This window comes from Artemia sp. Qi Xiang Cuo, chromosome 17 (genome assembly GCF_049724085.1).
Source record: "Artemia sp. Qi Xiang Cuo chromosome 17, ASM4972408v1, whole genome shotgun sequence".
Taxonomy (NCBI): Eukaryota; Metazoa; Arthropoda; class Branchiopoda; order Anostraca; family Artemiidae; genus Artemia; species Artemia sp. Qi Xiang Cuo.
In genome coordinates, this window is record NC_142810.1 from 57,528,422 (window position 1) to 57,552,718 (window position 24,297).

Here is a 24,297-nt window from a genome sequence, read left to right on the forward strand (position 1 = left end):
ATAAAAACCTTATATAGACCTACCCCCAGGGCATTATTTACGACCCTTACCCTGAGAGCTGTGGGGGTTGTCATCCTCGAAGACCTATTTTCCAGAGCTTTCAACTCAGTTGGATATAATGTCTATCTCAAAATTTTGATTGGATGTGCCTAGGGAAATATATACAAAATAAGGAATTTTTTTTGCCATTTTTTGCCAGAAGAAAGATGTTCTTGATGTTCAGATGTTTTCAAAATCATTCTCACTCTCTCCCAAACCTATGGAATGTTTTAAGTGAACCAGAAATTGACTAATACAATCACCTTAAAAAAATATCTTGATTTTGGGAACCCCAGTCACGGCACCCGTGACGGGTTCCCTCAGTAACCCTCAACTTCCTTGAACAGACATTTTGTGCATGAAAAATCCTACTGATTTCATATAAATGAAAATTTGCTTGCCCTATTATAGCTTGTCCTATTTTTACTTACCCCATCCTTATGAAGCATTGAGGATTTGAGGACTCTCTAGACAAAACCCATGATTTTTTTTTTTTTTTTGCTTCAAAAACCGTTCCATCACTAAATAGTAAGAATTTTATTTCTGAAATGTATTACTAGAATTTTCTAAGGGTATGGGTGAGGTAGAGCCACACGCAGGACAATCAGCCCTCCTCCTCAAGTAAATCCATGTGCATGGTCTTGAGGTGAAAAAGACTAAAGATAGGTCGGTAAATACTTATAAATTACTTGTTATCAGTTTATAATACCTTTAAGATTTTATTTATATTATGTTAGTGTCTCACCACTATTTTTGAAGCTAGGTAAAGATAGAAGCTTATCTTGAAAAGATAGAAGCATAATTCTTGAAAAGCTAATAACCTGTTTTTACCTGGCCAGGAAGGTGGTAACTTTATAATGAATAATAAGAATGGAAAATCGTAGCTTCTTCAGTTTCCAAACTGCCCATACAAAATCCGTAACATATTTAGCATTTATTTTTCTTTGTTTCGTGGTTCAGTATGGCAACACTGCGCACAAAATTTTGCGTAAACCCCTTAACCAGAGCCTCGTTCGTTTTACTTTATTAGTTAACTATTAAGTAGATTTTGCCGTTTTTTTTTTGTAATTCTTTGTTAACTTTGAACGTATTTTTTTTTTTTTTGACAAACGGATTCTCAGTTAACTAAAAAGTTGACAACGAAACTACTATTAAAAATTCTTCGTTGTTAGATATCTAAAAAAAAAAATTCTGGCAAGAAATTCGAACTCGACAGCTCATGCTTGCCTTTATGGTAAAAATCTTGGCTTCTGCAAAATATGATGATTCATTTAGGATTTCTAAGATTGAATAATGCAGCTGTTTATTAAAAGCACTTACTTAGAGGCTATTTTCTCAATTCTGAAGTTTAATTCTCTTCTTATAAAAGGAAACAAGAAGTGTAAAATTTTCACAAAAGGGTTGATTTCGGCCTTTTTCATTGTTTTGACTGATACAGGCCTCACCTTCCTGAACCTGATGATGTGTTCCTAATTTCTTGTCCGGCTCATGCTATAGAAGCTTCAAAATTACTGCCAAACTTTCTGTTCTATTTGCAAACGCCTGATAAACTTTCTTAGTTCACTTTCTGGTTAAAAAAACGTCACAAGTGAAAAAAGTAGACTTGTCAATTGACTAAGTTTCGTTTATCCAACAGCCAAAAGAAAAATTGGAGTAAATTTTAGGCACGAATAGACCTAAGATGAAGCCAAAAATATAGTTGGCCAAATATGGCCCAAAAATGGGCCAAAACATGTTTTATTTTTGATGCCCTTGATATTTCAATGTATTTAGCAGTTCTGTTTGATTTGGCCCAAGATAGTTAAAAAATTTTTAATTAGGTACCATTATCTGTCTGAGTGTCACTAATAATTACTTAGTGGATTTTTCTTGTGTTTCACAAAACACAGGATACTTGCCTTAAATTATTTTGGTTTAAACACATTTTTAAATTAGCACAATTGAAACACATTCATAATTAAGCTCTTGTGTTTTCATGAAACGCACGATACTTTGCCTTAAATCATTTTAGTTTAATCACCTTTTTATTTATTTTTATTCATGTCAACTTCTTTAATCCAAAAACACTCTTACAAAAAAATCCTGAAATTCTTAGGAGATATTGTCAGGAGATTAGAATTCTTAGGAGACTAAATTTTGCCTTTTACTAAACTCTGAAGCATGGGCGCTTCGAAAAGCGGATGAAGATTCGCTAGATGTATTCCAGAGAAATTGCTTAAGGATTGTTCTGGGTACCCGGATAACTGAACGTATTTCAAACAATAGGCTGTACGAAAAATGTGGTTCAATACCGCTTTCTAGGGCTATAATGAAAGAAAGGTTGAGATGGCTAGGGAACGATGTGCTGATGAAGGATGTCAGATTGCCGAAGATTGTTCTTTTCGACCAACCGTCTAGGGCTAAACAGAAAGCAGGTCGTCCTTGTCTGGAGTGGAAGGACGTCATAAATAGAGATTTAAAGGAAATGGGAACTTCGTGGTAGATTGTAAAAAGGGAGGCTTTGAATAGATTGGGATGGAGGAGGAGCGTGCGTAGCTGTGTTGGCCTTAGGCGGCGTGGTCCTGCGATTGGTTGTTAGTAGTAGTAGCAATTACTAAATTTTGGAAATGTTTGCAGTAGTAGGGATTTTATTTGATAACCTCCATAGTTGGGAGAACTATTATCCATGTAGAATCTCATTGATTTAATTACTAAATACTTGACATTTATAAGAAACTGCTGCTTAAAAGTTGTATATTCCTTTTAAGGCCCGACAACAGTTTAAAACATTTTATTAAAGTCCATCAACGGTCTATGAGCATAGCTAACGTTCGTTTGCCGAATTTATGATAAAATTTTTATTTCTATACTGGAAATATTCTGAAAAACTGAAAATTCTCGTTATTGACTGAACTGATGCTATTTGGAAAGAATATCAATTGGAAAAGGAAGAAATAAGCTTATATTCCATCTTCATGCCAAGTTTATGCAAAAAATGTAATTCGCAGACAGAGCTTTTGCAGCTAGCTGGTTTGTGAGTTCCCGAAAAGTTTTGAGAAACAATTGAGTTAAAACTTTTCGGTTTTATCAAAAATTTTCTCGCTCTTCATTTTGCTCTATTTTGCATTCTAGTAAGACTGTTTCTATATAAAAGACCGTTTCTAATCTCTTAGTGTCTGAAGAAATTTCATGACTATTTTAAATCCATTAGGAGTAAACAGTTTTAAATTCAATAACAATGTTCACCATTGATTTTCTGAATCACAATGTGACAAATCACATTGTGCCTTGAGATGTGACACAATGTTAGAGTGGTACAATGTTGGGGAATCATTGACAACTTCTGTCAAAATATTAGAATAAAATCATCAGTAATCTAACAAGCAATTCATTCCTCAGTGTCTGAGTCATATAATTGTAGACGAGGATAGTTTCTATTTACCCTTTATTCCCCCCTCCAGATTAAAAAAAAACCCTTTTTTGTATTTTCATTGAAAACATCCTTATTTTATTATCTTAACAAAATAATTAGGCCCTATGTTATAAAACAAAATTGTCTTTTCAGTTAAAAAAAAACACATTTCTCCCTGCATTTCTGGGAATTGTCACCCCTTTTAACAATATGAACCATCAGATGGATTTCCTAGGATCTAGTCAGAATTAAAAAAAAAGATGCATTAAAATATAATAAAACATTTGAATCCAAACCATCTTAGAAAGTTTTGAAAACAATTCTCAGTTTTAAAACCATATCAACGACTGTCCAAGAATCGCTCTTATCCATTAGTATGTCACTCATCTGTTAGCTGGAAGTATTTCGCATAATTCAAGGTCATGCTTGTAGTAAGGGGGGTAGGGTACAAAGATATGTAAAAGGTTCTGAAGATATACTTATTAAAACCCAAGCACAATATTTATCTCTGCTTGAATTCTCTAGGGTCAGGTAGTAAGTGATCTAATATATACGTGATGGAAAAGTCTGAGCAATAATCAAACAATTCCTGCTAGCTTAGAAAAAAAGTAATGGCCATCCAATAAAAGATTTCACTCCTCTTGTCCATCTTTCATTTTTAAGGTAGCTTCCAAGGTAGAGAGGGAGCTCAAGGAGGAGGGAGTTCAGAGAAGTTCAAGTTTGAGAAGTCACTCAACATATCAGAAAAAGGAAGTTTGTTTGTTTTGAAATGGGTAATAGAAGACGTTCACAAAATTCACCCCCCAAAGGGTAAATCCAGTGAGTTATTTTATTCCTTAGTATTCGACTTGATTCCTTAGTATTTGATTCCTCAGTATCTCTTTAAGGGAGGTTTTAAGTATTATTCAAGGTTATGCCCAGCGGAGGCGCTGATTCGTATTTTTAGAGCCCCCTCTTGGATAAACAATTTAAAAGCCAAAAACACGACTGGATGAATTCTCTACGGCCTAGCTACAATTAACCCATCAAGTACATTCAACAAAATAGAACAGTCAAAGAAAACCTTTAAAAAATTCTTACTATCTTAGAAAAAACAATAACCATTTAACAAACGATTCTATTCCTTTTTATTTTGACTCTTCCATTAGCCGGATGTTTAAGCATTTTTAAGGTCGTGTCCAGAGTAGAAAAGTAGGTCAAGTTTGAATTTTCACTTTAAGATACGAAAATAATGGAAAACTGTTGGTTTTATGCCAAAAATGAAATGTTCACACAATTTACCCCCCCCCCTAGAACATTTAAAAAAAACTTGATCTTCTAAATAACTATTGACTGTTCAGCAAGCGATCTCATTCCTCGAGATCTGATACATCTCTTAACTTGAGGTCTTAACCATTATTCAAGGTTTAGCATAGAAAAGGCGAAGGTTCCAAGTTTGAGAGCCTCTCTAAGATACATCTACCACTGGATGAATTCTCTGGAGTCAACCTTCAGTTAAACTATTAGATACCTCAAACTAATCTTACAGTCTTACTAAACAAAAATACAACTAAAAAAAATCAAACTAATCTTACAAAAAAAGAGCAAAATTCTTCTAATCTTAGAAAAAACCGTCCAGACAGTTCATTCCTCTGCGTCTAAATCTATCAGAACGTTTTAAGCAAATTTTAGGGTTGGGTCCAAAAGGGGAAGGGGTTTCCATTTGAGAACTTACTACAATATATAACAATAAAAAAGAATTATTGGTTTAGTAATGGCCAAAATAAACGTCGGCACAGTTTACCACCAAATAAAATAATTTGACCTCTCCTCCAAAAAATAACCCTTGATAGGGCCCTTTTTGATTATCTACATCTTTTAATGTTCAATTCGATCCATCTTTTCGTTATCAATTTTTTATATTCCCGGCTCTTCCTTAGGATAGACTGTTTTCAATTTTGCTTTATGAGCTTCATAATGACATCACTCAGATCCCTTTAATTAATAAAACCCTTACCTTGATCTTTGCTTGAGATAATGAGGTACTTCCAATTAATTCTATTGGTCTTACATCTTTGAAATCTATTTTCCAAAGCAAGGAGTCCAACTCCTGCTCATATCTCCAGTTTCTATAGGCTATAAGGCCAATTATGAGTGCAATTAGAAGCAGAATACCAATAATACCTATTGTTATCTCTGTTGTATGACCTGAAAGATTTGTAATAATTAGTGTATTAATTAACCATATTCTAGCACTTTGTTTCTCAACCTTTTTATTGTAACCCCCCCCCCATGAAATTCAAAATAAAATCAGTCCTCTCTAGTCGATCTGGTTATAGTGAATAATAGCCTAACCAAATTCTCTGCTTCTTAGAACCACGTATTAATTGATGCAGAAAAAGTCATAAGCAGTATAGCCTACACCTTAGAAAGCTTATGTACAAAAAGTAGATCAGATCTTGTCTCGTGAATAAGACAGTTGGAAAAGATGAATGCCTTTCTCTTTTACAGATTCAACAAACATTACAAACGTATAGCCTAACTTGCTCTTTCAATAATAAAATAAGAAAGAAAAGCAGAGCCATCTTTTTAATGCATCCATACCTGGTTAGAATAAAAAAACGCATTCAAAATCTTTGATCCGCAATTACACAACTTTACGAAATATTTTATTTGGAAGACGTTATTTTGGGAGCCACTATCGTAAAATTGGTGTAGGGGCACCGTTCAAAACTGCAAAGATAATCTAAAATCCAAAGTCAATAAATTTTGAAAATGTGCGTGCAACATTAGTCAATGAAAAAAAAAATTGGAAAATTCTATTTGAATAGGAACAGTGCTTGCTAAGTAAATTATGGGATATTTGAAAAATTATATTCGAAAATAGAAGATGTTGTAACGTTTGGAAATAGCAGATTACCATAATTCGGAACAAAACTCTTCCACTTAAGAAGTGGTACCAAAAGTGCCGTTTTATTGCTTAATGGCACTTTTGGATGGTAAAATTGATAAAAAGCACGTAGATATGAGTTATAGATTTGAAACGAGCCTTCCTGGGAAATGCTTTAAAAAATGAGCGATCTTCTATTTCAGCAGTGTTAACTTAATAAAAATTGTTCTAGCGATTCGTATGTAGCAACTGGGTCAAATTGTAACCAAAACTTTAAAAAGGGAATTTTGATATCATTAATGCATCAAAAGAATTGGCTTTTTGCCCTGATTTAAAAAATATAAAATTTATTAAGTTTAAGGTTACATATCAAAAGCTACAGGCTTGAAAAAATGCCTTTCATTTTTGAAAAAAGCGAGAAACACCCCCAGAAGTCAAGGAATCCTAATGAAAATCAAATTCAGCGTATCAGAGAATTCTATTGCAGAGGTTTCAACTTCCAATCTGAAAACATCTCAAGTTTCATATTTTTTGCCAGAGGGAAGATCGCAGATACGTCCTTTATTTGCTTGGATTTGAAGACAACTAGACCCCCTCCCACACTCATTTTTCTCAAGGGTCACCTGATCAAAAATTTGAGATAGCAATTTTGCTCAGCATAGTTAAATGCCGAATAACTGTTCCTCTGGGGATGAAATGACTGTCAATAGTCTCTGGGTAAAGGGCAGTAAAATAGGAAATTTGTCGATTGTTTATGCATAGTATTTGCTATTGGAATGTATGCAGACATTTTTTGGGGGTTATGTTCTGTGGAGGGGGGATTTTTCACGTTGAGAATTTTCTATTGGGAGGAAAGTTTTCCGGGGTGACCTTTCCAGGGAAATTTTACACGCGAGAATTTACCAGAAATACTACATGAACTTCTTTTTATTTCTCTTACTTCCCCTTTGGTGGCTCAATTTTACATGTGAAAATGTTCCGGGGGCATTGTTCGGGGAAATTTTCAGCGCAGTTTGGAGTGCCTGGAGCATTTTTCCCTCGGGGGAATTTCTGCGGGAAAAATTCCCCATGAAGAATTTTCTTGGAAGAAAATTTTCATTGGGTGAGGGGGGGTTTCAGAAAAAAAAATTTCCACCGAGAAGGAATTTCGGATATGACTTGAAAAATGATCAGAAATTAAATCAAAAATAAGTTGTTTTTTTTTAAATAGAAAGTATACAGACATTTCAGCAAGGAGAGGGGATTATCTGGGGATAGATTTCCTACGGGGTGAATTTTCTACAGGGATGGAAGTCTCCGAGGGTGAGCTTTCAGGTGAAATTTAACACGGTGGGAATTAGCCAGAATTCATATACAAAATTTGTTTTATTCGTCTTACTTTCTTGTTGGCGAACCCATTTTACATGTGGAGATGCTCTGGGGTGTTGTCCGGGGGAAATTTTCAGCAGAAAAGGAATTCTCTTGGGGCTTTTTACGTAGGGGGTATCCCACGGGGGTAGTTCTCCATGGAAGAATTATTACCAGGAAAAATTAACAGTGGGGGAAATTTTCATCAGGAGAGGAACTTTTAATTGGAGGAACGAGGGTTTCCAAGAACAATGTCTAAAAAGAGGGATGCTGCTATGACCTGAAAAACAATCAGAAATTAAATAAAAACAAGTCTTTTTCTGTCAGCATAAATATCCAATTCGTTTGATGTATCTATTGTTTAAAAATTTTTTGTTTTGTCGTTTTTTGGTGACAGCTGGGCCAAGTCGCTCCTTACTTACAGTTCGTTACCACAAAGTGTTTGATTAAACAGCATAAACGGGTAACTTGGCTTAGCAAAATTTAGAAAACAAACACAGTTATACAAGGCCGTATATTATGGTCGTAAGAACATTTGCATGTGGTCGTGGTAACTTTGATTTGGAATCTTTGATAAGACACATTTTTCTTAGAGAAGACTAAAAGTCAAAAATAATAAATATGAATCAATTTTTTTTTAACTAATTTTCAAAATAGACCATAAAATAGAAAATATATTCTTTTGTTGAGAATCAATGAATATAAGCGAAAACAAGGGGAGCAAAACGGATTGGGCTTTCCATATATTTTAACTTTTCTTAAGTTTTCTCTTATATACCTTTTTTAACTTAACATATCTTTTTTAGATATTTTTTTCTATTGACCGACCTTTTCATTTGTGCGTTTACAACTTAGATCAAACCGATATTTTTGTTATGCAAAGCCTCACCTATTTTGCTTCGCTAGTTTTCACTTATATTCATTGATTTTCGAGAGAAAAAATTATTTTCTATTTTCTAGTCCATTTTGAACACAAATTTTTGTTCAATACCTTGTATATATTTTTTCTATAGATTTGTTGAGGAGAAATTAACATTCAATCAAACATAATAGGAAAAATTGAAAATAACGTTATTTGGTCATTTTCGCTGAAGATTTAGCAAAAATCAGTTTATAAAGCAACTAATGGTTATCGAACTGTAAGTAGCTAAAAACTTATTAACGATTAAAAAATTAAAAATGGAATGTAAATAGGTTATAAATAAATTTGTGTATAAAGTAATTAATATAGTACATGTTAAGTAGCCATAAAAAGTGTGAATAGAATTAATTGATAAATCTAATCAATATTTTAAAAATAGTTTTTAAGTTAAGTTAAAAGCTGTTACAAAAATAAATATTACGTATATCTTACCAATTAGTTAATGAACTTACTAATACAATGTTCTCCTCTAAATCCACAAGGAGGCTCATCAACAGGCGGAGATCCTCCGGGCCATACAATGGAAGAAGTTAAATCCAAATCCTATATAAATGAAATAAAAATATAAAACAGCGGGTAAAACTTATTATCACGGCATTATGTTAGTTATAAAATTCACGCTAGTATATTCAATTAGGCGACCTGACTGTTGGACATAATTAGAACACTTTGTTTAAACTCACCTACAGCTCGCTTGAGCATTGGAGTATATATCGAATACTAATTGCATAATTAAACGATCAAACACCATTCATTTAATTGTTTACTTGAATTAATTAAAAAAAAAAATTGCGAAAAATAAGTCTTTCAAAGAAAAGTAAAGGCCCTTTTAAAATTAAGCTCAGTAGATACAAATACCTGTTAAAATTCAAACTCAAAATGACCAGAAATTACTATTAAAGAATAAATAAAACCCAAAAGAAATAGAAATTAAATAAACAATCATAGTAAAAAACATACAACAAGTAATGATATAAATTAATAAATATCTTAAAGCGAGTAGTGCTTAGATTGAATATAAAAATCAAGCATAAAACGAAAAAAAAACACCTTGCTCTTGAAGTATAAACGAAACTTACAACGAACAGAAATTAAATAATCAATCAATGCAAACAAACATACAATAGATATTAATATAAATGAATAAATGAATCTTAAAACGAACAAAACTTAAATTGAATATGGAAATCAAGCTTGAAACGAACAAAAATGACTACAAACAAGAGTTTGGGTATCGCCTCCTTTTCTCACTGTAAAAGTCATTGGTACTTTACTGAAAACCATTTTTATGACAAATATTTTCTTTGTACTTAAAATTGAAAATAAACATTAAAATTATAGTCAAATTTTGTACTGATGAGCTTTCAGCAATTAATATCATTATACATCAAATATTCAGTTTAATTTATAAGCTCTTTCTAAAGTTGTTCAAGACGAATAAAGTTTCCCTACAAACAAGTATTGGATCCTGCCTCCTTCCTTAACTGTAAATAAAAACCAAAAGCCTACTGCGTCATTGGGGCCTAACTGAAAACGAATCGCATTACAAATGTTTTCTTTTCCAGCTCTTAAAGCATTGAAAATAGGAGTAAAATTACAGTGAAATTGATTCTTGAACTGATGGATCTTTCAATAATTAATATCATTATACATTAAATATTCAATTTGATGTTGTTTATACTTTCCAAGACTTTTCAAGACGCATATAGTTTTCAGTAAAGCGCCAATGACTCAGAATGTTTTAGACGCAGAACGTCATAGCTTAAAATGCCTGCCCCTGGGCCCTGGGCCTGTCGAGACCGGAGTTTTTGTTAGCTGGCCTTTGTAATATTTAAAAAAAATGGTTATCTCAAAATTTGTATCGGATGGGTTTGGGAAAAAAAAGTTCGTGGGGCTAGGGGCCCTCCGATCTCTTTTGACTCTTAAAAACTGAACAAGAACTTTCAATTTCCATTCAAATCAGTCCTCTCTGAAGTTTATACGACCAAGTCTTTCATAAGAACCATACATGCTCCCAGGGCATAACTTGCAACGCCTGCCCCTGGACCCTGGGTGGTTGTATTGACCGGAGTTTTTTTGTCTGATCTTTGAACTATTTTTAACAAATATCTGTCTCAAAATTTTTATCGGATACATTTGGGGGAAAAGTGGCGTGGGGGGATAGTTGCCCTCTGTTCTCTTTTGACTCTTAAAAACTGAACTAGAACTTTCAATTTCCAATCAAATGAGCCCTCTCTGATGTTTTTACGAGTATCCCTTCCACAGCAGCTGTATATGCCCCCAGCCATAACTTAAAACGTCTACCCCGGGCCCTGAAGGATTGTGACGACCCGGAGTTTTCATTATATAATCTTTGAACCATTTTGAAAAAATGGCTCTGTCAAAGCCCTTATCGGATGGGTTTGAGGAAATTAGGGCGTGGAGAGAGGGGGCTAGTTGCCCTCCGATCTCTTTTGACTCTTCAAAAGTGAACAGAAACGTTCAATTTCCACTCATATGAGACCACTCCGAAGTTTATACGAGCATCCCTTCTATAAGAACTATATATGCCTTCACAGCAATACTTATAACGCCTGCATCCGGGCCCTGGGGGGTTGTGTTGCCCCGGAGTTTTCATTTTATAATCTTTGAACTATTAAAAATGGCTATCTCAAAGCTCTTATCGGATTGGTTTGAGGAAAAAAGGGCATGGAAGGGGGGGAGGACTGGTTGCCCTCCGATAATTTTGGTCTTTAAAAGGGAACTAGAAATTTCAATTTCCAATCAAATGAGCCCTCTCTGAAGTTTTTACGAGCATACCTTCCATAAGAACCATATATGTCCCCAGAGCAATAATTATAACCCCTGGCCTGGGCCCTGGGGGGTTGTATCGAGACAGGAGTTTTTCTTATCTGACCTTTGAACTATTTTAACGAAATGGCCATACGTAAAGGAGTTTTTGTTATATGATCTTTGAACTATTTTTAACAAAATTGCTACCTCAAATTTTTTATCAGATGCATTTGGGGGAAAAGAGCTTGGGGGCGATAATTGCCCTCCGATCAATTTTGACTCTTAAAAAGAGCACTAGAACTCTCGATTTCAAATCGAATGAGCCCTCTTTGAAGTTTTTATGACGACCCCTTCTATATGAAGTGCCTCTGGAAAAAAATTAAATGAAGTGTAAGGGGGAGGCTAGCTGCCCTCCGATCGCTCTTGAATCTTAAAAATTGAATTACAAAATTCAATTTTCAATAAAATGTTCTTGAACAAGTTTATTCTAAGAAGAATAAGAAGTTTATACGAGCATCCCTTCCATAACAACCATATACACCCCCAGAGCACAACTTACAACCCCTACCACCGGGCCCTGGGGGGCTCTGTTGAAACCGGAGGTTTTGTTATCTGAACTTTTAACTATTTTGAACAAAATGTCCATCTCAAAATTTTTATATGATGCATTTAGGGCGTGGAGTTGGGGGGGGGGGCTAGTTGTCCTTCGATCTCTTTTGACTCTTAAAAAGTGAACAAGAACTTTATATTTCCAATCAAATGAGCCCTCTCCGAAATTTATACGAGCATCCCTTCCATAAGAACTATATATGACCCCAGAGCAATACTCATAACGCCTCACACCGGGCCCTGGGGGGTTGCGTCAACATAGGATTTTTTTTGTTATCTGACCTTTGAACTATTTTTAACGAAATGGCTATTATAAAAATTTTATCTGATGAGCTTGGGGAAAAAAGGCTGTGGGGGGGGGGGGCCATTTGCCCTCGGATATCTTTTGACTCCTAAAAAGTGAACTAGAATTTTCAATTTCCAACCAAATGAGCCGTCTCTGAAGCTCATACGAGCATCCCTATCATAAGAACCATATATGCCCCCAGGATAACAGTTACAACGCCTACCCCCTGAGCCCTGGGGGGAGTTTTTGTTATCGCCCTGTTTTGGAAAAAGGGCGTATCGGGGCTAGTTTCCCTTGAATCTCTTGACTCTTAAAAAGTTAACTAGAACTATCAATTTCCATTCAAATCAGTCCTCTCTGGACTGATTCTGGACTCTGGACTCAAATTCCACTGGTAGTTTCGGCCCGATCGATGTTTTCTTTGCTTCACAGGGGGATCAGAAGTTGGAACCATTTTGATCAAAATACAAAAAATATAGGTGTTATTTCTTCGTTTAAGATAGTAATTAAAGGGATGCTTTTTAGTAAGTATGAATTTTAGGTTTTTTTTTTAAATAATGATATTGGTAAACTTTTATGGCTCCTTGGGGTGATGATTATGAATATTATAGCAAATTTAATGATAGTGTTAAGGTTTAAGGTTTTTGGTGCTTTTTGGGGACTGTGATATAGATAGGTTATTATTTTTTTCGTTTTTTTTTTATTGTTTTGTTATGTTAGTGTATTTTTGCCACCCCCTTGGACAAGTTTTTACTTCTTGGGGTGGCCGCTAAACTTATGTTAAATTGTTTGTTTGTTTAGAATAAATCTCTCTCTCCCTCTCTGAAGTTTATACGAGCACCTCTTTCATAAGAACCATATATGCTCCCAGGGCATAACTTGCACCGTCTGCCCCTGGACCCTGTGTGGTTGTATTGACATCAGATTTTTTTTTTCTGATCTTTGAACTATTTTTAACAAAATATCTATCTCAAAATTTTTATCGGATGCATTTGGGGGGAAAGGGTCGCGGGGGGGATAGCTGCCCTCTGATCTCTTTTGACTCTGAAAAACTGAACTAGAACTTTCAATTCCCATTCAAATGAGCCCTCTCTGAAGTTTATACGAGCATCCCTTCCATAACAGCTATATATACAGCCAGGCATAACTTAAAACGTCTACCCCAGGCCCGGAAGGATTGTGACGACCCGGAGTTTTCGTTATATGATCTTTGAACCATTTTGAAAAAATGGCTCTCTCAGAGTTCTTATCGGATGGTTTGAGGAAATTAAGGCGTGGAGAGGGGGGGGGGAGGGGCTAGTTGCCGTCTGATCTCTTTTGAATCTTAAAAAGTGAACGAAAACATTCAACTTCCACTCATATGAGCCCACTCCAAAGTTTATACGAGCAACCCTTCTACAAGAGCTATATATGCCCTCAGAGCATTACTTATAATGCCTGCATCTGGGCCCTGGGGGGTTGTGTCGACCCCGGAGTTTTCATTTTATAATCTTTGAACTATTACAAAATAGCTATCTCAAAGGTCTTATCAGATTGGTTTGAGGAAAAAAGGGCATAGAAGGGGGGAGGGCTAGTTGCCCTCCGATATCTTTTGGTCTTTAAAAGGGAACTAGAAATTTCAATTTCCAATCAAATGAGTCTTCTCTGAAGTTTTCACGAGCATACCTTCCATAAGAACCATTTATGCCCCAAGAACAATACTTATAACGCCTGGCACGGGCCCTGGGGGGTTGTGTCAAGACAGGAGTTTTTCTTATCGAATGAGCTCTAGAGCACTAGAACTCTCGATTTCAAATCGAATGAGCCCTCTTTGAAGTTTATATGACGACCCCTTCTATATGAAGTGCCTCTGGGACAAAAATAAATGAAGTGTAGTGGGGAGGCTAGCTGCTATCCGATCACTTTTGAATCTTAAAAATTGAATTACAAAATTCAATTTTCAATCAAATGAGCCCTCTATGAAGTTTATACGAGCATCTCTTCCATAACAACCATATATACCCCCAGAGCAGAACTTACAACGCCTACCACCGGGCCCTGGGGGACTCTGTCGAAACCGGAGGTTTTGTTATCTGAACTTTGAACTATTTTGAACAAAATGTCTATCTCAAAATTTTTATCTGATGCATTTAAGGCGTGGAGTTGGGGGAGGGCTAGTTGTCCTCCGATCTCTTTTGACTCTTAAAAAGTGAACAAGAACTTTCAATTTCCAATCAAATGAGCCCTCTCCGAAATTTATATGAGCATCCCTTCCATAAGAACTATATATGCCCCCAGAGCATTACTCATAACGCCTGCCTCTGGGCCCTGGGGGATTGCGTCAACACAGGATTTTTTTTCATTATCTGACGTTTGAACTATTTTTAACGAAATGGCTATTATAAAAATTTTGTCGGACGAGCTTGGGGAAAAAAGATTGTGTGAAGGGGGGGGGGGGCATTTGCCCTCGGATATCTTTTGACTCCTAAAAAGTGAACTAGAATTTTCAAATTCCGACCACATGAGCCCTCTCTGAAGTTCATACGAGCATCCCTATCATAAGAACCATATACGCCGCCAGGACAACAATTACAACGCCTACCCCCTGAGCCCTGGCGGGAGTTTTTGTCATCGCCCTTTTGTTGGAAAAAGTCCGTATCGGGGCTAGTTGCCTTTGACTATATTGACTCTTGAAAAGTGAACTAGAACTTGCAATTTCCAATAAAATGAGCCCTCTGTGAAGTTTATACGAGCATCCTTTTTATAAGAACCATACATGCCTTTAGGGCATAACATAGAACTAATTCCCCAGGGCCCTGGGGGAGGGGGGGCTGTGTTGACCCCAGAGTTTTCGTTATATGGTCTTTGAACTATTTTTATAAAAAGGCCATGTCAAAATTCTTATCGGATGTGTTTGAGGAAAAAAGGGCATGGAGAGGGCTGGGGGGGGGGGGGGGGCTAGGTGGCTACCAATCTCTTTTGACTCTTAAAAAGTCAACTAGAACTTTCAATTTCCAATAAAACGATCCCTCTTTGAAGTTTATATGAGCATCTCTTCCATAAAAACCATAAATGCCCCAAGGGCATAATTTACAACGCCTGCCCTCGGGCCCTGGGGGGTCGTGTCGACACCGAAGATTTTGTTATATGATCTTTGAACTATTTTTAACAAAATAGCTATCTAAAAAAATGTATCAGATGCAATTGGGAAAAAAGAATTTGGGGGGAGGGGGCTTGTTACCCTCCGATATCGTTTGGCGCTTAAGAAGTGAACTAGAACTTTCATTTTCCAATCAAATGAGCCCTCTCTGAAGTTTATACAAGAAATTCATTCTATAAGAACCATATATGCCTCAGGGTATAACTTATAACTCTTGTCCTGAAGACTCTGGGGGGAGTGTCCTGCTCAAAGATATAATTTTGAGAACTTTCAAATATGTTGAACAAAATGGCTATCTCAAAATTTTGATTGGATGTGTTTGGGGAAATGATGGGCGTGGAAGGCGTGTTAGTTGCCTTCCAATCACTTTCGACTATTAAAAAGGGCACTAGCTATTTAAATTTCCAATTGAATGAGCCCTTTTTGAAGTTTCTACGACAGCGCTTTCTATAAAAACCTTATACGCCCCCAGGGCATAACTTACAACCCTTGCTCTGAGAAATGTGGGAAGGGTTGTTATCCTCAAAGACCTAATTTCCAGAATTTTTAACTACGTTGAACAAAATTGCTATCACAAAATTTTGATTGGATGTGTTTGGTGCAAAGGTGGGCGTGAGAGGGGTGTTAGTTGCCCTCCAATCAATTTCAACATATTAAAAAGGACACTATTTCTTTGAATTTCCAATCGAATTTTTGAGGTTTCTATGACGAAGTTTTGAAGTTTTCCATAAAAACTTTATCGGCCCTCAGGGCATAACTTACAACCCATGCCCTAAGGGCTGTTGGAGAAGTTTTCTCCTCAAAAACATAATTTCTATGTGGAAATCAACTACGCAGAACAAAATGACTATCTCAAAATTTCGATTGGATTTGTTTGGGAAACTGGTGGGCGTGGAAGGGGTGTTGGTTGCCTTCCACATACTTTTGACCCTTAAATAGGGCACTAGAACTCTCGGTTTCCAATTGAATGAGCCCCCTTTTAAGTTTATACATATAGGCAGCGCAATCGCGCTGCCTAAGTAAAGAACGATTTTGGCACAATGAATTTTTTTTGTGTGTGTTTTCCGTACCAGGGCACTTCGTGTCGAAGAAGTGGTCGTAGAAGCTTCGAAAAGGGATCATTCGATTGGAAATTGGAGCGGCTATTGCCACTTTTAATAGTCGAAAATGATTGGAGAGTAACTAACCCCCCCCCCCGACGCCCATCATTCCCTTAAATACATCCAATCAAATTTTTGAGATGCCCATTTTGTTCAGCGTAGTTGATTTCCAGATAGAAAATAGGTTTTTGACGAGGACAATTTCCCACAACCCTCAGGGCAAGGGTTTTAATTTATGCCCCGGGGGCATGTAGGAACGATGTTGGCACGATATTATTTTTTTCCTTTAGAGCTGGGCACTTCGTATCGAAGAAATTGTTGTAGAAACTTCGAAAAGGACTCATTCAACTGGAAATTGGAGTAGCTTGTGCCCTTTTTAATGGTTGAAAGGGATTGGAAGGCAACTAACACCCCTTCCATTAGGGATGTCAGACCTATTCCTCTTTTTGTTAGCTTCTGCTTTATTTCTGCTCATCTATGGTTTAATTATGCTCTTTACTTTTCTTCGAAAGAATTACTGTGTAGAAAATTTTTTTAAAATTGAAAAAAATGGGCATCTATTGTTGGCTATATTTTTATATATTGGTATATGGCTATATGTTGGCTATATGGCTATATGGAGTAGCCATTTATCGGTGATTGTCGGCCATTATAATCTATTGTTGGCTATAGGGCTATATTTTTACCGGTAGTGTTCTGTTCGTTTTGTGCTTGAAAATTCCAATAAGATAAATGCTATATATTGGTTATATGGATGTATAGCCATCTATCGGTGATTGTTGGCCATTATAATCTATTGTTGGCTATATGGCTATATTTTTACCGGTAGTGTTTTATTCGTCATGTGCTTGAAAGTTTCAATAGGATAAATGCTATATGTTGGCTATATGGCTGTATAGCCATCAATCCGTGATTGTTAGCAATTATAATCTATTGTTGGCTATATGGCTATATTTTTTACCGGTAGTGTTTTGTTCGTCATGTGCTTGAAAATTCCAATAGGATAAATGCCATAATCATTCGGATGGTTGTGGTGGGGTCTCCGGCCAACTAAAGTAAAATTTCCAGCAGCGTCACCATTTTCATCAATATAGACAGAATACCTGAAATAAGAAGTTAATACTGATTATGAATTAAATTTTTTTTTCTTTCAATTTCAATTTAATAACGGTGTTTATTCAAGAAAATACACAACAAAACACATAAAGAAAACACTTAGAAAAAAAGCAATGCAAAGCAATACAACAAAACAATTAACCCTGCGTAAGCTTTCGCTTTCTTGGAGTAACCCCTGAATAAAACCCCTGGAGTAACCCCTGAAACATAAGAATAAAATTTAAAAAGGAGAAGGGAAGAAAAGATGAAAGAAAAAATCAGCATTTGCCCCACTCCTGGCCGACTTTATCAAAAATTCGGGCAAATTATTCCAAACATTTGGCCCAATATGCCATATCAGAGGCAACGCTATAGGGTTGCCTATAGTAAAGGTCTTACGGCTCCATTGTGTTATTATTACTTATTTATTTATTTTTCCCAGAGGTACTTCATATGGAAGGGGTCGTCGTATAAACGTAAAAAGGAGCTCTTTCGATTGGAAATCGAGTTCTAGTGTCCTTTTTAAGGGTCGAAAGTGATTGGAAGGCAAATAACACAACTTTCACACCCACCATTTACCCAAACACATCCAATCAAAATTTTTAGATAGCCATTTTGTTCTAAATAGTTGATTTCCAGATAGAAATTATGTTTTTGAGGAGGAATTCCCACAACAACCCTAAGGGCAGGGGTGGCAAGTTATGCCCTGGGGGTGTATAAGATTTCTATAGAAAAGTTTGTTGTAGTAACTTCAAAAAGGACTCATTCGATTGGTAATTTAAAGGGCTAGTGCCCTTTTTAATAGTCGAAAGCTATTGGAGGGCAACTAACCCCCCTCTAACACCCATCTTTTCCCCAAACACATCCAATCAAAATTCTGAGATAGCCATTTTCTTCAACGTAGCTGAAAGTTCGAGAAATTATATCTTTGAGCCGGACACTCCCCCCAAAGTCTTCAGGGCAAGGGATATAAGTTATGCCGTGGGGGCATATATGGTTCTTATGGAAGAAATGCTCGTATAAAATTTCAGAGAGGGCTCATTTGATTGGAAATTGAAAGTTCTAGTTCACTTTTTAAGCGTCAAAAGATATCGGAGTGTAACCCGTCCCCCCCCCCCCATTCCATTTTTTCACAAATGCACCAAACAAAAATTTTGAGATAGCTATTTTGTTAAAAATAGTTCAAAGATCATATAACAAAACTCCGGTGTCGACAAAACCACCCAGGGGCCAGGGGCAGGCGTTGTAAGTTATGCTGTGGGGGCATATCTGGTTCTTATGGAAGGGATGCTAGCATAACCTTCAAAGAGGGCTCATTAGATGGAAAATTGAAAGTTCTAGTTAACTTTTTAAGAGTCAAAATAGATTGGAGGGCACCTAGACCCCCCCCACCAATCCACGCCCTTTTTTCCTCAAACCCATCCGATAAGATTCTGGAGATACCCATTTTTTTTTTAAATAGTTCAAAAACCATATGACGAAAACTCCAGGGTCGACACAGCCCCCATGGCCCGGGAGCAGGCGTTGTAAGTTATGCCCTGTGGGAATGTATGGTTCTTATGGAAGGGATGCTCGAAAAAAATTCAGAGAGGGCTCATTTGATTGGATATTGAAAGTTCTAGTTTAGTTTTGGAGAGTAAAAAGAGATTGGAGGGCAACTAGCCCCACGCCCACTCCATGCTCCTTTTTCGCCAAATGCACCCGATAGAAATTTTGAGACAGCCATTGAGTTAAAAATTGTTCAAAAGTCAGATAATAAAAACTCAGTTGTCGACACAACCCCCCAAGGCAAGGGGGCAGAAGTTGTAAATTATGACCTGAGGCATATATGGTTCTTATGAAATGGTACTCGTATAAAATGCAAACAGGGCTCATTTGATTGGAAATTGAAAGTTCGAGCTCACCTTGTAACAGTCAAATGAGATCCAAGGGTAACTACCACCCCTCCCCACGCCTTCTAGTCCAAACCTATCAGATGAAAATTTTGAGACAGAGATTTTGTTAAAAATATTTCAAAGGTTGGATAAGAAAAACTCCGGTGTCAATACAACCACCCTGGGCCCTGGGGTCGTATATGGTTCCTATGAAAGGGATGCTCGTCTAAACTTCAGAGAGAGTTCCTTTGAATGGAAATTAAAAGTTCTAGTTCATTTTCTCAGTAAAAAAAAATCGGAGGGCAACTAGCTCCTCCCGCCCTCCACACCTTTGGGTCTACTGGACGGATAAACCCATCCGACAAAAATTTGAGATGACCTTTTCGGTAAAAATAGTTCAAACATCAGATATTAAAACTTTGGGGTCAAAACAACCCCCATGGCCCAGGGACAGGCGTTGTAAATTATACTCTGGGGGTAGATATGGTTCTTATAGAAGGGATGCTCGTATAAACTTCAGAGAGGGCTCAGTTGACTGAAAACAGAAAGTTCTAGTTCACTTTTAAAGAGTCAAAGGAGACAGTAGGGCAATTAGCCCCCCACGCCCTTTTTCCCCAAACCCATTCTATAAAAATTTTGAGATAGTCATTTTGTTAAAAGTAGTTCAAACATTAGATAATAAAAACTCTGAGGTTGACACAAACCCATTTTTTCACTTTGATTAATTAAAAAACTTTTTCCACAAAATAAGTTTTTCAAAGAAAAGTAAAGAACTTCATTAAACAAAAATCAGCAAAAATAAAATCAAATAATCTACCAAGCGTGTTACTACCACAAATCAACATCGATAAATAAATGAAACCCGAAATGAACAGAAATTACAATAAATAATCGAGTCAAACTCAAAACGAGCAGAAATTAACATAAGTTGGACTCAAAACCCATATGCCTTCCAAGGCCAGAACATAATTTGCATTTTACTGAAAAATATAAATGTTTTTACTTTTATAAATTTAATAAATCAAATAATATTAACATTTTGATAACTAAATGTCAGCATATGTATATTAAACTGACAATGCACATTCATTTGTAAATTTTCAATAAAGTGCAAATTATATTCTTGCCTTTGGAGGGCATAGGGTTGAATAAAATGGCTATCTAAAAATTTTCATTGGATGTGTTTGGGGAAAAGGTGGGCTGAGAGGGGGTTTAGTTACCCTCAAATCATTTTAGAGACTATTAAAAAGGGCACTAGCCGTTTGAATTTCCAATGGAATGAGCCCTTTTTCAAGTTTCTACGACAAAGATTTCAATAAAAACTTATATGCCCCCAGGGTAAAACTTATAACCCTTGTCCTGAAGATTGTGGGGGAGTGTTCTAATCGAAGGTATAATTTTCTTAACTTTAAACTGCGTGGAACAAAATGGATATCTCAAAACTTTGATTGGATGTTTTTGGTGAAATGGTGGGCGTGGAAGGGGTGTTAGTTGCCTTCCAATCATTTTCGACTATTAAAAAGGGCACTAGCCATTTCAATTTCCAATCGAAAGAGCCCTTGTTGAAGTTTCTACGACAATGTGTTCTATAAAAACCTTATATGCTCCTAGGGTATAACTTAAAACCATTGCCCTGAAGGCTGTGGGGGGTTGTCATCCTCAAACACCTAATTTCCAGAACTTTCAACTACGTTGAAGAAAATGGCTATTTTAAAATTTTGATTGGATGTGTTTGGGGAAAGGGTGGGCAGGAGAGGGAGTTTAGTTGCCCTCCAATCATTTTCGAATATTTAAAAAGAGAACTAGCCCTTTGAATCTCCAATCGAATGAGCCTTTTTTGAAGTTTCTATGAAAACACTTTCTATAAAAACCTTATATGGCCCCAGGGAATAACTTACAACCCATACCTTGAGGGCTGTGGGGGAGTGTCCCCCTCGAAAACATAATTTCTATCTGGAAATCAACTATGCTAAACAAAATGGCTATCTAAAATTTTTGATTGGATGTTTTTGGGGAAAAGGTGGGCCTGAGAGGGGGGTTATTTGCCCTCAAATCACTTTTGACTATTAAAAAAGGCATTTCATCCTTGAAGACCTAATTTCCAATACTTTCAACTACGTTGAATAAAATGGCTATCTAAAAATTTTGATTGGATGTATTTGGGGAAAATATGGGCGTGACAGGGGGGTTAGTTGCCCTCAAGTCACTTTCGACTATTGAAAAAGGGCAATAGCCCTTTTTAATAGTCGAATCGAATGAGCCCCTTTTCAAGTTTCTACGACAAAGATTTCAATAAATACCTTATGTGCCCCCAGGGTATAACTTATAACCCTTGCCCTGAAGACTGTAGGGGGAGTGACCTGCTCAAAAGTATAATTTCCTGAACTTTAAACTGCATGGCTATCTCAAACTTTTGATTGGATATGTTGGGGGAATTGGTGGGCGTTAAAGGGGTGTTAGTTAATTTCCAATCACTTTTGACAATTAAAAAGGGCACTAGCCATTTGAATTTCCAATCGAATGAGCCCTTTTTGAAGTTTCTACAACAACACGTTCTATAAAAACCTTATATGCCCCCAGGGTATAATTTACAACCCTTGCCCTGAGTGCTGTGGGGGAGTGTCCTCCTCAAAAACATAATTTCTATGGAAATCGACTACGCTGAACAAAATGCCTACCTAAATATTTTGATTGGATGTGTCTGGGGAAAAGTTGGGCGAGAGCGGTGGGTTATTTGCCCTCAAATAACTTTCGACTATTAAAAAGGGCACTAGACCTTTGAATTTCCAATCAAATGAGCCCCTTTTCAAGTTTTTACGACACAGATTTCAATAAAACCTTATATGCCCCCAGGGCATAACTTATAACCCTTGCCCTGAGGACTGTGAGGGGAATGTCAAGCTCAAAAGTATAATTTCCTGAACTTTAAACTGCGTGGAACAAAATGAATATCTCAAAATTCTGATTGGATGTGTTTGGGGCCTTTTTTGAAGTTTCTACGACAACACCTTCTATAAAAACCTTATATGCCCCCAGGGTATAACTTACAACCCTTACCCTGAAGGCTGTGGGAAGTGTCCTCCTGAAAAATATAATTTCTTTTTGGAAATCAACTACGCTGAACAAAATGGCTATCTCAAAATTTTGATTGGATGTGTTTCGGGAAATGGCGGGTGTGCTGGGGGTGTTAGTTATCTTCAAATCACTTTCGACTATTAAAAAGGGCACTACCCATTCCAATTTCCAAACGAATGAGTCCTTTTCAAAGTTTCTACGACAACTTCTTCGATACGAAGTTCCCTGCTCTAAAGAAAAAAAAAATAATAAATAATACATTTTGCCAACATCGTTCTTAAATGCCCTCAGGGAATAACTTAAAACCCTTGTCCCAAGGGTTGTGGGGGAGTGTCCTCCTCAAAAACATATTTTCTCTAAAAAAAACCAACTACGCTGAACAAAATGGCTATCTCAAAATTTTTATTGGATGTGTTTGGGGGAATGATGGACGTGGAGGGGGGGGGGGGGGCTTCGTTCTTTACTTCGGCATCGCTATTGCACTGCCTATGATATTGTTACTTTGATACCAGTTTTGATACTTTGATGAATATTTGACTTTTGATGAGATAGACGATTAAAAAAGATAAAAGAACAAAATAGGGAGCTTGTCCCCCTTGATTCAGTTACACCGGCAATTGAGAAAAAAACTTTCATCATTTTACCATACATCCCGAAACTTGGCGATAAACTTGGAAAAAAAAAAAAAAAAAACATAATCTCTCTGTTTCTTTTAAAACCGAACAAAAAGTTTTAACACTTTTTCAACTCAGGAAAGGATAAATCTGACCCTGTACTGGGTAGTGGTGTCTACAGAATCCCGTGTTCTTGTGGAACATTTTATATTGGTAGGACCCATCAACAACTAGGTGAACGTTTGCATGAGCACAAAATTTCAATAGATAAGTCCCTGAGATTAAAAAATAACAATGACAACTTTGATTCGGCATTGGTTCCACATATTTTCGTAAATCCAACCCATATAGTTCTGTTGGACAAGGCAACTTTAATATCAACTGTTAAGGGCATACCACAAACTTTTAAAGAGGTAATTGCGATAAAAAAATATATGAGCCAAAATTTAGCAATAAATAGAGATACAGGAGATATTTCATTGAGCCCAATTTATAACAGTTTAATCTTGAAGGACTCAATCAATATTTTCACCTGGTATAACTTAAAAGAGCCTATTTGCATATCTAATGAAAACCGAAATTGTTGACCAGCTAAAACTATTGCAAGGCAAAAGATCCTTGCCCAATCATCTTGGTAAATTCATTTTCATTGTTTCCTGCCTGGTTTTTATTCTTTCTGTATTCTTTCTGCCTGTTCTGTATTTTTAAACTTTTCGTGTTTTTTTTCTTTATCTTCTTTTTTCTTTAGCACTGAGGAAGATTTGGCGGAGGTCGTTGTCGAAGTATTTGCTTATTTTTTGTCTTCTTCATGGTTTACCACTGGCTGAAAAAATCCTCGTTTTTTCACCCTTTTTGATTTTTTTTTTCATTTTGCTAGTTTATCTCCTCTGAGTTTCATTTGGCTATATTGTTCGGGCAATATTGCCCTCTGTTCGGGCAATATTAAAGCTATTGCGATTTTTTTTTCTTGTTTTATCGAGTTTAGTTAAAACCGTCAATTTTATTAAATGAATTCTAATTAATGGAACCGCTTTAACTTTTTTTTTATTAATCACAGCTAGAGCTATATAGAATAACGGTAATGTAGGGACTATCAAGTGTAGGCCCCTCCAAACCATATTTCTTGGAAACCGTATTTTTGTTCTCTTAACTCGTAGAAATACAG

At 36.4% G+C, this 24,297-nt stretch overlaps 1 protein-coding gene across 1 annotated transcript in view; it reads right to left on the bottom strand.

The window, feature by feature from the left end:
• The window catches only part of LOC148942401 (receptor-type guanylate cyclase Gyc76C-like), a 398,466-nt gene that overhangs the window by 193,577 nt on the left and 180,592 nt on the right, over positions 1-24,297 (bottom strand). The window contains exons 8-10 of the mRNA XM_089103313.1: positions 17,436-17,577; positions 9,021-9,111; positions 5,427-5,617 (exon numbers count right to left, since the gene is read on the bottom strand). Coding sequence (XP_088959439.1) covers positions 5,427-5,617; positions 9,021-9,111; positions 17,436-17,577 — 424 coding nt within the window. The remainder of the gene's footprint in view (positions 1-5,426; positions 5,618-9,020; positions 9,112-17,435; positions 17,578-24,297) is intronic.